We start from the raw sequence: 14,074 nt of genomic DNA, 5'->3' as shown, positions 1-14,074 counted from the left end.
ACAGTCATGAAGGCTAACGACGGAGACCGAAAACGACGGCGCCCGGGCAAAGCACCTGCGGTTGAGGCTGCCCTGGTGAAGTGGATTGATTATGCCCGGTCTCGCAACGCTCCGCTGAGCGGACCCTTGGTCAGGGAGAAGGCTGAGTCATTAGCAACAAGTCTCGGAGAGTTGAGTTTCAAAGTTTCTAGCGGCTGGTTTGAGTGATTTAAAAAGAGGGAGAACATTGTGTTTAAGAAGCTGCACGGAGAGGCTGCTGAGGCTGACACTGTGTCACGCGACGAGTGGCTCGAGCAACAGTGGGTCAGGATGAGACAGGAGTACAGTGAGGAAAGCATCTGGAATGCTGATGAAACCGGGATTTATTTTCGGGCTCTACCTGACGGCACCCTGACCTTCAAATCCGACAATAAAAGAGGGGGGAAAAAATCAAAAGAAAGGATTACGGCTATGTTCGCCTGCTCTGCCGCGGGAGAAAAGAAGGAACTTTTTGTCATCGGAAAAAGTCAGAGCCCCCGCTGCTTCAAACACGTACGTACACTGCCTGTTCGTTACGCAGCCAATGCTAATGCTTGGATGACCGGGGCTCTCTTTATGGAGTGGTTAAAGGACTGGGATCGCAAACTGGGCCAAGAGAGGAAGAGTATCCTTCTGCTTGTGGACAACTGCTCAGCCCATAACTTGAAAACAACACTGAGAAACATCCGACTCGAGTTTCTGCCGAAGAACACGACCTCAATTCTCCAGCCCTGTGACCAAGGCATCATCAGAACAGCCAAAGCTTACTTTCGCAAAGAGATGGCCCGCTCTGTACTGCGCCAAATTGATGAGGGGAACAGGGCAGCTGCTGCAGACATCGCAAAGAAAATCAGCCTCCTTGACGCGATTCTGATGCTGCGGGACGCCTGGGCTGATGTGGAGGCTTCCACAATCAGGAATTGCTGGAGGAAAGGAGGTCTGGTCATGTCACCAGAGGAGGAACCAACACCTGTTGATCCACCTGCTGAGATCAGCACTGACGAGTTTGAGCAGTGGATCGAAAGTGATGACAGCACTCCGGTGTCAGAGATTGTGACGGATGAGGACATCATCTCGGAGGTACAAGAGCGCTTTGGTGCGGGTCCCAGTGGTGCGCGCAGCGAGGAGGATGAGGATGAAGAAGAGGAGACTGTTGTCCCTTCCAGAGCTGAGATGAGGAATGCAGTTTGCATTTTAAAGACTGGTCTCCTGCATGTTGGTTTCAAAAACTTTGACCTTTTACATCGTTTTGAAAAAGAAGTGAACTCGGTGTTGGACAACACTCTGATCCAGGGAACCATGGATAAATATGTTAAGTGATTTCTTAATGCGGCGCAGCAGATCTGCAACATAGAAGTGTGACCGGTTCGTTCTGCGTTGTGTTTCTTTCTAGCAATGAATGACGTGACCCACGATGTGTCTGGACTCGGGCACTCCGACGTCCATTTATTCGATCTGAATACACACATGTACAAATAGCTTCCTCTTAGCACTTGTGCCCTTACTCCAACTCCTCTCTTCCCAAGGGTATCGCAAACAAAGGGCCCACATACAATATTACAACAGAAATGATTGAAATAAAAGGAATAAAAGACATACCTGAATACACACATGTACAAATAGCTTCCTCTTAGCACTTGTGCCCTTACTCCAACTCCTCTACGAAACACACAGGGGGGGAAGGGGAACTAGCATGACTACACGAGGGTCAGGTGTATGCTAGGACATCGCAACAAAACACAAAGTTCCCCAAAACACTGAAATCTATCTAATAACTATGGATAGATATATACCCCAGACTTCCAATTAAACAATCTATAATCAAAATAACTAATATAAATAATGATAAATTATAAGATGGTCAAAGATTTGATTACAATATAAATGTACACACCTCTTCCCAAGGGTATCGCAAACAAAGGGAAGAGGGCAGGGGGCGCGGGAAACTTATCGGGTACTCTGGAATGTGGGCGGGAGTATAGAAGGAAGTGGAGCCAAATCAAATAAATAAATAAAATAGAGCTTAAGGCGGCATGGAAAGCTAAACTTCAGGTAATACAGAAAAACAAAGGCAATTGTGTAATTATAATTTAAAGGATATAACACACCCTGTTACACTCACCCCCCAGAATTACACAAACATTTGAACCATAAATAAAACTTGCCCAGACCGGACTGTAAACCGACCACCAGAAAACCACGACTTCGGCAATAGGTGCCACCCAATAAAGAGTTAAGAGCACCCAGAGGTTAGCTAAGCCCCTGGGAACACTATAGACAACGTGAAGTGCCATTTACACCACACATACATAGGCCATACTCGGACCGGGCAAATAATAACAAATAAAACAAATAAACAAATAAATAAAAACACTAATAATTCACTCGCCATGAGTAATACCAGGAGACACCTGTCACATAAGCTCAAACATGGATCACAGTGGATACTGGCCGAACACCCAGAATCGTTTCCAGTTGTGCCATGGACTCTATCAACCTAAAGACCGGCTTGATAACTCTCCCAAATCTTGAAGTGAGGCGATCACTTGTCTGAGAACCCTGAGGATGAGCATCAATTACCGGAGACACATGGGGCTCAGAGGAGGGGGATGACAACGGGGTAACACTAACAGCACCAGCAAGCCCATCCAATGCAGGAGGGACCATCAGAATGGTTAAGTCACGACTGCCATTGTCATCCTCATCCCTGACTGGGGACTGTTCACGGACCCACGAAGCTGTACGGTCATCACTACCGTCACTGACCCAGGAGAGCGAATCAGCCATAGTGGGATCAGCTGCACCACAGTCCGTCTCAATTGCTGATTCCTCACACTCAGGTAAGTCTGACTTGGAGCAGCCATCATTCAGACTGCCGACGCCCAGGGCATCCAGACTCTCATCCAAGGGGAGGAAGCTGACCTGGAGCAGGAGATTCCGGTGCACCACCCTCTCATGTCCGACTCGATCCCTGATCTTATAGACGTGGAGAGAAGGCTTGGAGGCCACAACCGTGTGAACAACCGGCTCCCATTTGTCAGCAAGCTTACGCTTCCCTCTGCCACCCTTGTTTGCTACAAGAACCTGGTCACCGACGGAGAGAGGCAGACCCTTAACCTTTTTGTTATACTGGTCAGACTGGTGTTTCTGCTCAATAGCAGAGTTCTTCTGAGCCAGGAGTATAGCAGAGTGGAGGTCGCTCGCCAGAGACTTCACATAGGCATCATAGTCACAGACTGTCTCGTCACGGAGGACATTCTTGAACAGGAGGTCAACCGGCAGCCGGGGGACCCTCCCAAACATCAAATAGAATGGCGCAAAGCCAGTTGTCTCATGTGCTGTGCAATTATAGACAAACGTCATCGTCTGGACCATTTGGGGCCACTTCTGTTTGGATCTGGGAGGGAGAGACCGTAGCATGTTGCCCAGAGTGCGGTTGAACCTCTCTGTGCCGCCGTTCCCCATGGGATGGTATGGGGAGGTCCGAGACTTGTTGACACCAGCCAGCTCCAGAAGCTCAGCGATGAGCTCGCTCTCAAAGTTCGCACCCTGGTCAGAGTGGAGACGCTGAGGGAAGCCGTAGACACAGAAGAAGTTGTCCCAGAGCTTCTTCGCCACTTTCCTCGCCGTCTGGTCCTTGCAGGGGAAAGCATGTGCTAATTTGTTGAAATGGTCAGTGACCACTAGCACATCCACAGACTTGTTGTTACTGTCCTCGGCTGACCAGAAGTCGATGCAAACAAGCTCTAGAGGGGCAGTGGTCTTAATGCTCTCCAGAGGGGCTCTTGCTGCGGGCTCCGGGGTTTTGCTGAGAACACATCTGTGGCAGTTACGGACATGATCGCGTACATCCTTCTCCATATTACCCCAGAAGAACCTTTGACGGGCGAGAGAGAGAGAACGAGGCTGACCCTGGTGACCAGCCAGGTCATGAACACCAGACAATGCCTGTGACTTCAGGGACTCAGGCAGGATGTATTGGAACCTCTTGTGTTTTGTCAGTGGATCCCTGGTAACCCTGTAGAGGACTCCATGCAGTATAGTGAGCTTTTCCCACTGTTTCAGAACCCTCAGAGTACACTGGCTCTCGTTGCAGCGCTCACGCCTGGAGGGTCTCTGCTTCCTATCTACATAGCTGAATACTCTCGAAACGACCGAATCCTGCTGCTGATGGTTTTGCAGGTCTGCCAGTGAGAGAGAGGAGAACAAATCCTGGCCAGGAGGGATCAATGAGCTCAAGCGTTCACTCATAGAAGCAGCCCTCTGCCTCGGTGCTGAGTCCCAGTCATCACAAGAGGAGAGGAGAGAGGAGACGTCATCCTCTGACATGGACACATCGACGGCCGCACTAGGAGCAACGCTCCCTAATGATTGAGGCTGACATGTCAGGCGGAATGAGTCCTGCACACATCCCTCCTCCACTTCACACACCTGTTCCAGCAGCCCGGAGTATGGCTCAGACAGAAGACGTTGGCTCAGAGGCTTCACAAAGGGGTCCCTGCTGAGGGCATCAGCCACCACATTCAGTCTCCCTGGAATATGTTTGATCTCGAAAGAGTATGGTGCAAGCTTAGAGACCCAGCGTTGCTCGCAGGCGTCTAGCTTCAGTTTGGTCATGATGTACGTGAGAGGATTGTTATCAGTCCAGACAGTGAACTTGTGACCTTTGAGCCAGTGGCTGAACTTGTCACACACAGACCACTTCAGAGCCAAGAATTCTAGTCGATGGGCAGGATAATTTGCTTGGCTGCGACTGAGGGACTTGCTGGCAAACGCTATGGGCCTGGCCTTCTCCTCGCCAGCAGGAACTTGCGAAAGGACTGCACCTAGGCCATCCAATGAAGCATCGGTGGAGAGGATGAATGGCCTATCGAAATCTGGGTGAGCCAACACCACACAATCGAGGAGCACCCTCTTCAAATCATCAAACGCCTTCTCACAGACAGGGGTCCAGTCCTGTGGAGTCAGCTCACGGAAGGTGCCAGCTCTCCTGGTACCACCAGTGCCTCTCCCCTTGCGTTTCTGGCCCGCTGTCAGGGCAAAAAGGGGCTTTGCGATGGAGGAACACCCAGGGATGAAGTGTTGGTAGTACAAGACCATTCCGAGGAAAGATCTCACCCTCTTCTGTGATGGTGTGCAGCCATCAGCTTTCATCAGATCTTCCCTACTGAAACCAGAGATAACTCTGACTTTCTCCTGGTCAACTGAGACGCCACTGCTGTCCACCATATGGCCAAGAAATTTCACAGACTTCCTTAGAAAGTGACACTTCTTTTGAGCCAGCTTCAGATTGTTGGCCCTCAGCCGGGAGAAGACCTCCCCCAGACGACTCAGGGCCTCGCCTTCAGAGGGAGCAACGACTAACAGGTCATCCAGGTAACAAAGGAGGCTGGAGAAGTTCAGGTCCCCGAAGATGCTAAGCATCATCCGCATGAAGGACGCTGGACTGTTGCACAGGCCCTGGGGGAGCCTATTGTATTCATACAAGCCCAGAGGTGTCGTAAAGGCTGTGAATCTCCTGTCAGACTCATGGAGAGGGACGTTATAGAACCCTGATGTCAGATCCATGGTACTGAAAAAGGCATTTCCCCCAAGGGCGGCAAGGCAGTCACCCTGATGGGGCAGTGGGTGGGCGTCCTTGACGGTCTTTGCATTGAGCAAGCGAAAGTCAGTGCAGATTCTCAGGTCCCCGTTCTTCTTCCACACCATGACTAGTGGAGAGGCGTACTCACTCAGAGACTTGCTGATGATACCTTTCATCTCCATCTCAGACAGTACTTCTCTCAGGTGGTGGTAATGAGCAGGAGGGACTCTACGGTAGGGCAGTCGGAAGGGGCGGTCGTCAGAAAGGTGGATACGGTGGATGAAGTCTTTTGCCTCCCCACAGTCTAGCTTGCCCTTGGAAAAGACATCCTGAAATTTTAACAACAGCTCAGCCAGCTCCTTCTTCCAATCAGCAGACACTTCACAGCCACCAATGTCTATGTCTGCTAACCCATGATCCTTCAGCAGCTGCACAGGATCAAGCATGGACTTCGAAGGAGTAGGAGAACCACAAACATCAGACTGTGTCTCGCACAGACCTTGAGTGATGGGCAGGTCCTCAACAGCCAGACAGGGAGAGACGTCAGCCAGCTTGGCATTGCGGCGGAGCGTCACAGGGCTGTGTGTGGGGTTCAGGACCTTGACAGGAATCCAACGATCCCCCCACATGGGTGTCACGAGACGCCCCACCAGAATGTTCTTTGGGGTTGACCGCGCCGAGGTGGGCTCCACAATCACAGTGCTCCCTGGGGACACAGGAGCGTTGCTCGGCAACTTCCCCCAGACCACATATTCCTGCTGAGGAAGGAGAGTGACGGCCTGCCTCAGCCTCACTGTGCCTATCTTACTCGGCAGCTCAGGGCCCGACCACCGTGAAACGCAGCTCAGGAGCTGGAGGAATTGCTCACACTCTGGGTCACTGCTACTGGAGGAGATGAGCTCCCAGTACCTCTCAGTGGACTTCATCTCCTGTATGATAGGTCTGATTACATTGCTCCCAAGTATGAACTCATCTCTCTGTCCAGGAACAACGAATGACGGCACAATGAACTTAAATCCATAGACATCAACATCCAGATCGTAGATACACTTTGGCCGTGTAGTGAGGCCACCACAACCGATCAGCACCACATTACCAGGCACAGGATGAGGACAAGGGAGAACACCGGCAGCTCTCAATTTGGATTCTGCCTCCTCATTAAGCGTGCATGACATGCTGCCCGAATCTAACATTCCTTTCAATATAGACTGGCCACCGACTGACACTGGAGCATAAAACAACTCACTAGCTCTGTCCACTCTCTGCGACCCCACCATTATGACCGTCTTGTCCTCAGAAAGCTGGCTGCAACTATTTACATAGACAGATTGCAAATCTCGTTCTCCAATGAGGGTTACTCCATCACTGCCCACGCTATCCCTCTCTCTACGTGGGCTGGCTAGTTTAAAGGTGCGCTGGAAGGACGGCTTGTCGACACAGCTGGAGATTGGGAGGCATTGGGGCATTCATGCCTGAAGTGACCCGGTCTGAAGCAGTTGAGACACAGCCTATGAAACCTGCAGTGCGCATTGGTTGTGTGATCCCCAGAGCTACATACTCTACACAGAGAACTCTGCTGATTCTGTGGCCGGGCGTTCTGACGAGGACCCCTCTGACCAGTGGCAAGAGAAGCAGTACACATAGAGAGGACTCTGTCAAACATAGCGACCACCTGCTGAGGACCAAGCTCAACACCAGAGGAACTGGCAGTGACGGGAACAGGGACAGTAGCTGGAGCAGGATAGAGGGGGGACACAGGAGGGGCCTGGGGCGGGTTCATTATCATGTGGGCTGACTGAGGCTGGCAATGGGCAGAGACAGGAGCGATAGAGACAGGATGAGGCAGTGATTGGTGTATCACCGAAGGGGCCTGATGTGGTTCACTATGCTGGGGACGATGAGAAGACACAGCCACAGGACTCTGGCTGCACACCGACACATTCACTGCATTTTGGGCATGAGCTGAATTTCTTCTCAGACTCGTCATGTGATCATCCAGTCTCTCCTGAACCTCCGCTGCGGTCCACAGTTCAGGGGACTTCAACTTAAACGACATGGCGAGACCGGGGTCAGAGCAGTGGGTAATGAACATCATGACCACCTCAGTACTAGGGTCCTCAACGCCCTTTCCACGCCTACGGAGGCACTCATCAGCGACATCAACAGCCTTGTTAAGGCGGATCCAGTAATCCATCATGTCCTCACCAGCCCTCGGGGCAGTGCTGTAAAAGTCTTTCATAGGGAGGCTTGAAAAAGTAAGCTCACTGAAGTTGCGCTTTAGAATGTCAAATACAGCTGTCGGGAATTCACTAGAATCTAACTCAGGGTGGCTGCGAAGAGATACCTTCACCACGTCTCTCGCTTTACCAGTCAGTCTCGCCATAATCAAATCAACCACCTCAGTGCGCGTATTGCACTTCATCCTACCCAGATAACACTTCATCATGTCTTCCCATTCATGAATGGAGAATGTATCCGTGTGGTCACCCCTGAAGTATGGTGGAGCTCTAGGGTCTGACTGAACAATCACCTTCAGCTGTGATGGATCAGTAATGCCAAGGGATTGGTGGCCCGGGGACTGGGGCAGAGTACTACTGGGCTGGTGCATGGTGTTGAGGCTGGCTATAATGCTATCGCCTATCTGTTTGGCCAAATCAGCTACTAGGCCACCCAATGACTCTACGGTAACAACCTGGGTAGGCTGAGGGGCTATGGGTGCCATGGGTGTAGAGCTGGCGGTGGGACCTACTGGTAAACTAAACTCTGACTGGTCAACAGAGTACTCCTGATTACCAGGGGCTACCGGCCTACCCCTCCCAAACCCAAATGGAGTGACCCTCTGGCCCCTCCCCAACCCAAAAGTGACGTTACGCCCAACAGGGCCCTGACCAGCCAAAATATCTGCACTGAAAGAATCCCCACTGGACATCTTACAAAACGAGATATTTGACCCTCTGACAAAAATAAATAAATAAAATAAATCTAACAGAAAATAATAGTCTTGGTGACTAAAACAACTGCACAAAACACATAACAAAATAAAAATAAAAATCTCTACAATCAATACCCTTCCCCAATACACACAGTAAGAGAGACTAAACACGACAATACACTTCCAAAGAATAACCCCAATGTAAAACAGAAGACAGAAAAAAAAAATAGATATAAAAAAAATATATATATATATAATTATTTATTTCTTACGCACCCAACTATAGCAAAATAGCGCAGTATTTTCTTCCCCTTTAAGCACTCTTAACGACTACCGTGTACCTCACGTGCACTCAGCGCTCATAATACCAGGGGCAGGGGCAGGGCAGACAGCGGCGAACACGGCGAGGAGACGAAGGAGATAGGGCCGAGCAGCAGAGCAGGGCAGGCAGCGACGGGCGCACCCCGACGACCAGGCAGGCGATGATGGTCGGCGATCCGACGGGTCAAACGGCACCAAGTGTGACCGGTTCGTTCTGCGTTGTGTTTCTTTCTAGCAATGAATGACGTGACCCACGATGTGTCTGGACTCGGGCACTCCGACGTCCATTTATTCGATCTGAATACACACATGTACAAATAGCTTCCTCTTAGCACTTGTGCCCTTACTCCAACTCCTCTCTTCCCAAGGGTATCGCAAACAAAGGGCCCACATACAATATTACAACAGAAATGATTGAAATAAAAGGAATAAAAGACATACCTGAATACACACATGTACAAATAGCTTCCTCTTAGCACTTGTGCCCTTACTCCAACTCCTCTACGAAACACACAGGGGGGGAAGGGGAACTAGCATGACTACACGAGGGTCAGGTGTATGCTAGGACATCGCAACAAAACACAAAGTTCCCCAAAACACTGAAATCTATCTAATAACTATGGATAGATATATACCCCAGACTTCCAATTAAACAATCTATAATCAAAATAACTAATATAAATAATGATAAATTATAAGATGGTCAAAGATTTGATTACAATATAAATGTACACACCTCTTCCCAAGGGTATCGCAAACAAAGGGAAGAGGGCAGGGGGCGCGGGAAACTTATCGGGTACTCTGGAATGTGGGCGGGAGTATAGAAGGAAGTGGAGCCAAATCAAATAAATAAATAAAATAGAGCTTAAGGCGGCATGGAAAGCTAAACTTCAGGTAATACAGAAAAACAAAGGCAATTGTGTAATTATAATTTAAAGGATATAACACACCCTGTTACAGAAGCAGAGTTAGGCTAGCTTTAATTTTCTGTAGCCTATGCAGTTATCTTCTATGTTGTTGTTCTATGATGTTCTATACCGTTTCAAACTTTGTTGTTTGTTTGTTTGAAGACATGTTTAAAAAAATGCACCGGCGGCACAGCAGAGCCGACGCACAGAATAAGTTACCAGGCCTACTGTAGGCTATCAGGCTGTTTCCCAAAGTGAAGGCTGCAGCCTTGCTAGGACGAGTCCTTGCTAGTCGCGTCCTATGGAGATGAGGTAGAGTGCTAGCTCGAGTGCTTCCTAGCGTTTGTAACGTCTGACTTTGGGAACGACTTGGTAGTGTGGATGCGCTTCCGCTTCCGCTTTTTAATACTGCGTTTCCGCTTGTAAACACCTGTTTACTTCTGAAAAAAACATGGAAGCAATGAAGCTGGTCAATATTTTTTTGCTGTGGTCTGAGCTGGAGGAGGACTCCGAAAGACTCCATCGACGGAGGGTTGAACGGAGGAGACGACGTCTCTATTGTCGCAGTCTCTGCCATCAGAATGTCGAGGTAAGTGAGCTTTGAATGTCTGAATTGTATTGTATTGAATTGTTGCATTGACGATAGTGCTGCTTCTCATGTCTTTTCTTTGGGGCAACGCATATTCTAACGCGTATTCTAATTGAACATAGTGGTCTAGCTGATGGTTTATCAAAATCAGAGTTTAAACTTCATAAGTTTGTGCAATTATTATTGCCAGTGGGGTGGGGGAAGGCTATTCTTATGACAAGCCTATTCTTATGACAAACCTCTCAAAGAATACTACATGCATGCATGAAACAATCTGTTGTTGCAGGCCAGGCATTACTGCCAAATCAATGCCACTGTGCCGGTGCTGCAGCGCTTCTTCCAGGGAGAGGACACCCGCCCTGATTTCAGGCTTAGCCGGCAGGCTATCCAGGTCCTCCTTGGGGTCCTCCAAACGGAACGACAGCACGGTTGGGGGCCCACCATGGAGACCCTGGTCTTTTTGTTTTGGATTGCTACTGGCGCAGCCTATCGAGTTGTGTCCAGAGCTTTTGCCATTCCAATGTCATTTGTCCAAAGAATGGTGCATAGCATTGCGGAGGAGGTGGTAGCTGTCCGGGGCAGTTTTATTAAGCTGCCATCAAATGATGAGGAGGTCAAGGCCATGGGGGAAGGGTTTGCCCTGCTGGCAGGGCACCCTGCTTTCGCCAAAGCAGCTGGGGCCATCGACGGGTCCCACATCCAAATTAAATGTCCTGGCGGCCCTGATGGTCAAGACTACGTGAACAGGAAGTTGTATCAATCCATGGTGCTGCAGGCAGTCTGTGACCATCAGGGTCGCTTCATTGACACCTTTGTGGGCTTCCCAGGAAGCGTGCATGATGCACGCATCCTGCGAAAGTTTGATTTACCTGGCTGGCAATTACCCTCCACCAGGCTATTTCATCTTGGGTGACGGTGGCTATCCATGCCTTACACAGCCGATGGCCCTTATCACAGCATATAAGCGGCCACTCAGAGGCATGGCAGAGCAACGGTTTAACACTCATCACTCTCGGGCCCGCTCAATTGTTGAGCGTGCCTTTGGGATGATGAAAACCCGCTTCAGGTGCATCTTTCTAGAGGCACTTGAAGTACATAGTGAGTTTGTGCCAAAGGTATATGTAATTTCATAATTATCCATATTTGTCTGTTTAACTTTCTTATTGTACATTGTAATTGTAAAAAAACTTTTATGGATTAACCTAATTAGTACACCTTCATTTACATCAACGTTCCTGTTTGTCTCTTTAAACCTTTTCCTTGTGCAGGTGGTGACTGCGTGTGCAGTACTGCACAACATTTGTGTTGGTGTGGGCGATGAGCTCCCAGTGGAGGATGGGGCCATGGAGGGAGATGACCCTCCTCTTGAAGAAGAATGTGGCACGGAGCCACAGAGTGGAGCTCCTTGGCGTGCGGCCCTGGCCAATGCCATTACCCCCCTTGAAGTGGCTCCACAGGACCACGACTACTTTCTTCTGGTAAATATGATAAATATGACAACCAACATAGGGATGTCATCTGACCGTGTCAGATTCAGTACTAACCTAAAGATCTCCCTTCTTTCCACAGCCTGTGACCAGGACATACATTTTAACATAGATTTTTTTGGTATTTTGTAATCACTTTTGTCCGAAATGAATGTGTTTTTTGTTGTGGTTGATCAAATAGTCTTTATTTAAAATAAATCCATTCCTTTTTTGTACAAATAAGTGAAATTGTCTGAGAACTTAATTTATGCATCACAGTTACAGTATGGTTGATTATTAATTATGCACGGGAAAAAAGACAAATAAAGTGTTGATAAACATGTATTTATTTTTAACTGATCGGATCTCATTCATTCATACATACATATACATACACACATGCCATCGTTCATTCATTCACGCCTCTCAACCAAACGCTCCATGAGAGAGAAAAAACTGTCAAACCGCTCCCTCGACTCCGCCTCTCTCCTCTCATCCGCCTGCCGCTGATAAAGAATATCCTCCCTCACCAGAATCAGGAAGGGATCCTCCCTCCCTCTTCTCCCTGCTCCTGCCCCTGCTGCACCTGCTGCTCCTTCCCCTCCCTCTGCTTCAACTGCCCCTGCTGCTCCCTCTGCTCCTGCCCCTGCGGCTGTTGCTGTGCTGGCTGCCCCTGCGGCTGTCGCTGTGCTGGCTGCCCCTGCGGCTGTCGCTGTGCTGGCTGCCCCTGCGGCTGTTGCTGTGCTGGTGCCTGCTCTCACCACCTCATCCTCCTCCTCGACTCTGACCCCAACCTGGCCTGGCCTTGCTGGGAGAGAGCCCACCACCACAGGCGGTGACACGGCTGCTGACCTGCCAATAAGCTCATCCATCAAGCCAAACCAGCGCCATGTCCCTGCTGTGGGCGTGCCATCCTCCTGACCTGAGGCTGGGCACTTGCAATCCTGACAATAAAAATATGATAAACAACTAGGCAATTAGCAATCTAATATTTCACTGTTATACATACAACTAGGACACAGCATGTAGGCACTTAATGTCAAAACAATATTGCTGTCATCTTACTCCTCACCTTATATTTACTTTTCAGGTTATCCCACTTTTTTTTGGCCTGCAGTGGGGTCACCTGGCCTGTAAGCTCCAGCTGTTCAATCAAAGTGCTATGAACACACAAGTCAATTATATAAATTACAATTATATATGTTCATAAAAAATTACAAACATTGCAAATGATCTGTGGTGCATTTATTTAACAACATTGGATCCCACAAGAGCTTCTCACCGATAGCCATTAATGGCAGTATCCCTGCCACCGGTAAATAGATGTTGGTGCGCCACCCTCATGCGCACAAACGTCTCAGTTTGCTGGGCTGACCCTAAAAATAAAGGGTAAACAAACAAAAGAGAAATACATAAATACTGTAATCTTGTGAGCGAGTAAAATGAAATTGTTATTGGCGACAGTGGTGTTTAACACCAGCTACGTCCATGCAAAATATAGCAACGTACGGTATCAAGTTGCAAAAAACGTTTATTTGCATTAACATGATGAATCTATATAAAAAGCAATACGGCACAAAATATTTCTGAAAAACTAATATAACTTCACTTACATTTGAACGTGTACTGCCGTGCCATTTTCAAGATGCGCACAGTGAACGCAGTGGATTGTGGGTAGTTTGGGCTCATCTAGGATGCAGCGATGCATCCTTGAAAAATCTCGGAATTCTCAAAAACGAAGGACCCGAAAAGGGGGCGTATTTCGAGTGTCCTCAACATTGGAACAGTGCTTGTCGGCGTTCGATGACGTAGCGTCCTTAAAAGGGCGGCCGTTGAGCATGCTTCCTTGACATTGGGAAACAGCCTCAGAGTTATGTCCGCGCACTGCGACGTACTGTGCTGTGATTAGGCCTAAGCATTTTGTTTCAAACGTTATTTTCAGACTTGTTAAAAAAAAAAAATGCACCGGTGGCACAGCAGAGCCGACGCACAGCACTACTGTATTGTAATAAGTTACGTACCAGAGTTATGTCTGCGCACAGCGCAGTACAGGTATATGTAATTAAACTTGCATGATACTGTAATAAAATTTAGTAAATGTGGAAGCTATCCGTTTCATTTCATTGTTCTCATTGAAAAACCATACAAATTATATTCTGCATAAAAAATAAGTGAAATAACGGTAAATTCGGTTTTAGTAATCATCCGCTTATAGTGTTCAAATTGGCTCTGGACAAACGTGACCACTATAAGCGG

At 48.6% G+C, this 14,074-nt stretch overlaps 1 protein-coding gene and 1 long non-coding RNA gene across 2 annotated transcripts; both read left to right on the top strand.

Annotated features, from left to right (window-relative positions):
- Positions 1-226: 226 nt before the first annotated feature.
- LOC130379596 (tigger transposable element-derived protein 6) lies at positions 227-4,589 on the top strand. Its single transcript, XM_056586538.1, has one exon. It carries the CDS (start codon positions 310-312, stop codon positions 1,336-1,338), a length of 1,029 nt encoding a protein of 342 aa, XP_056442513.1. The 5' UTR covers positions 227-309; the 3' UTR covers positions 1,339-4,589.
- A 5,504-nt stretch (positions 4,590-10,093) lies between these two features.
- Positions 10,094-12,194, top strand: LOC130379606 (uncharacterized). Its single transcript, XR_008895138.1, has 4 exons — positions 10,094-10,352; positions 10,639-11,467; positions 11,621-11,830; positions 11,922-12,194. It is a non-coding gene; the product is annotated as an uncharacterized LOC130379606 (long non-coding RNA).
- The last annotated feature ends 1,880 nt before the right edge of the window (positions 12,195-14,074 follow it).

The sequence above is a fragment of the Gadus chalcogrammus genome, chromosome 1, assembly GCF_026213295.1.
Source record: "Gadus chalcogrammus isolate NIFS_2021 chromosome 1, NIFS_Gcha_1.0, whole genome shotgun sequence".
Classification (NCBI taxonomy): domain Eukaryota; kingdom Metazoa; phylum Chordata; class Actinopteri; order Gadiformes; family Gadidae; genus Gadus; species Gadus chalcogrammus.
The sequence above is the reverse complement of the archived record's forward strand: the minus strand, read 5'-3'. Positions and strand labels throughout refer to the sequence as shown.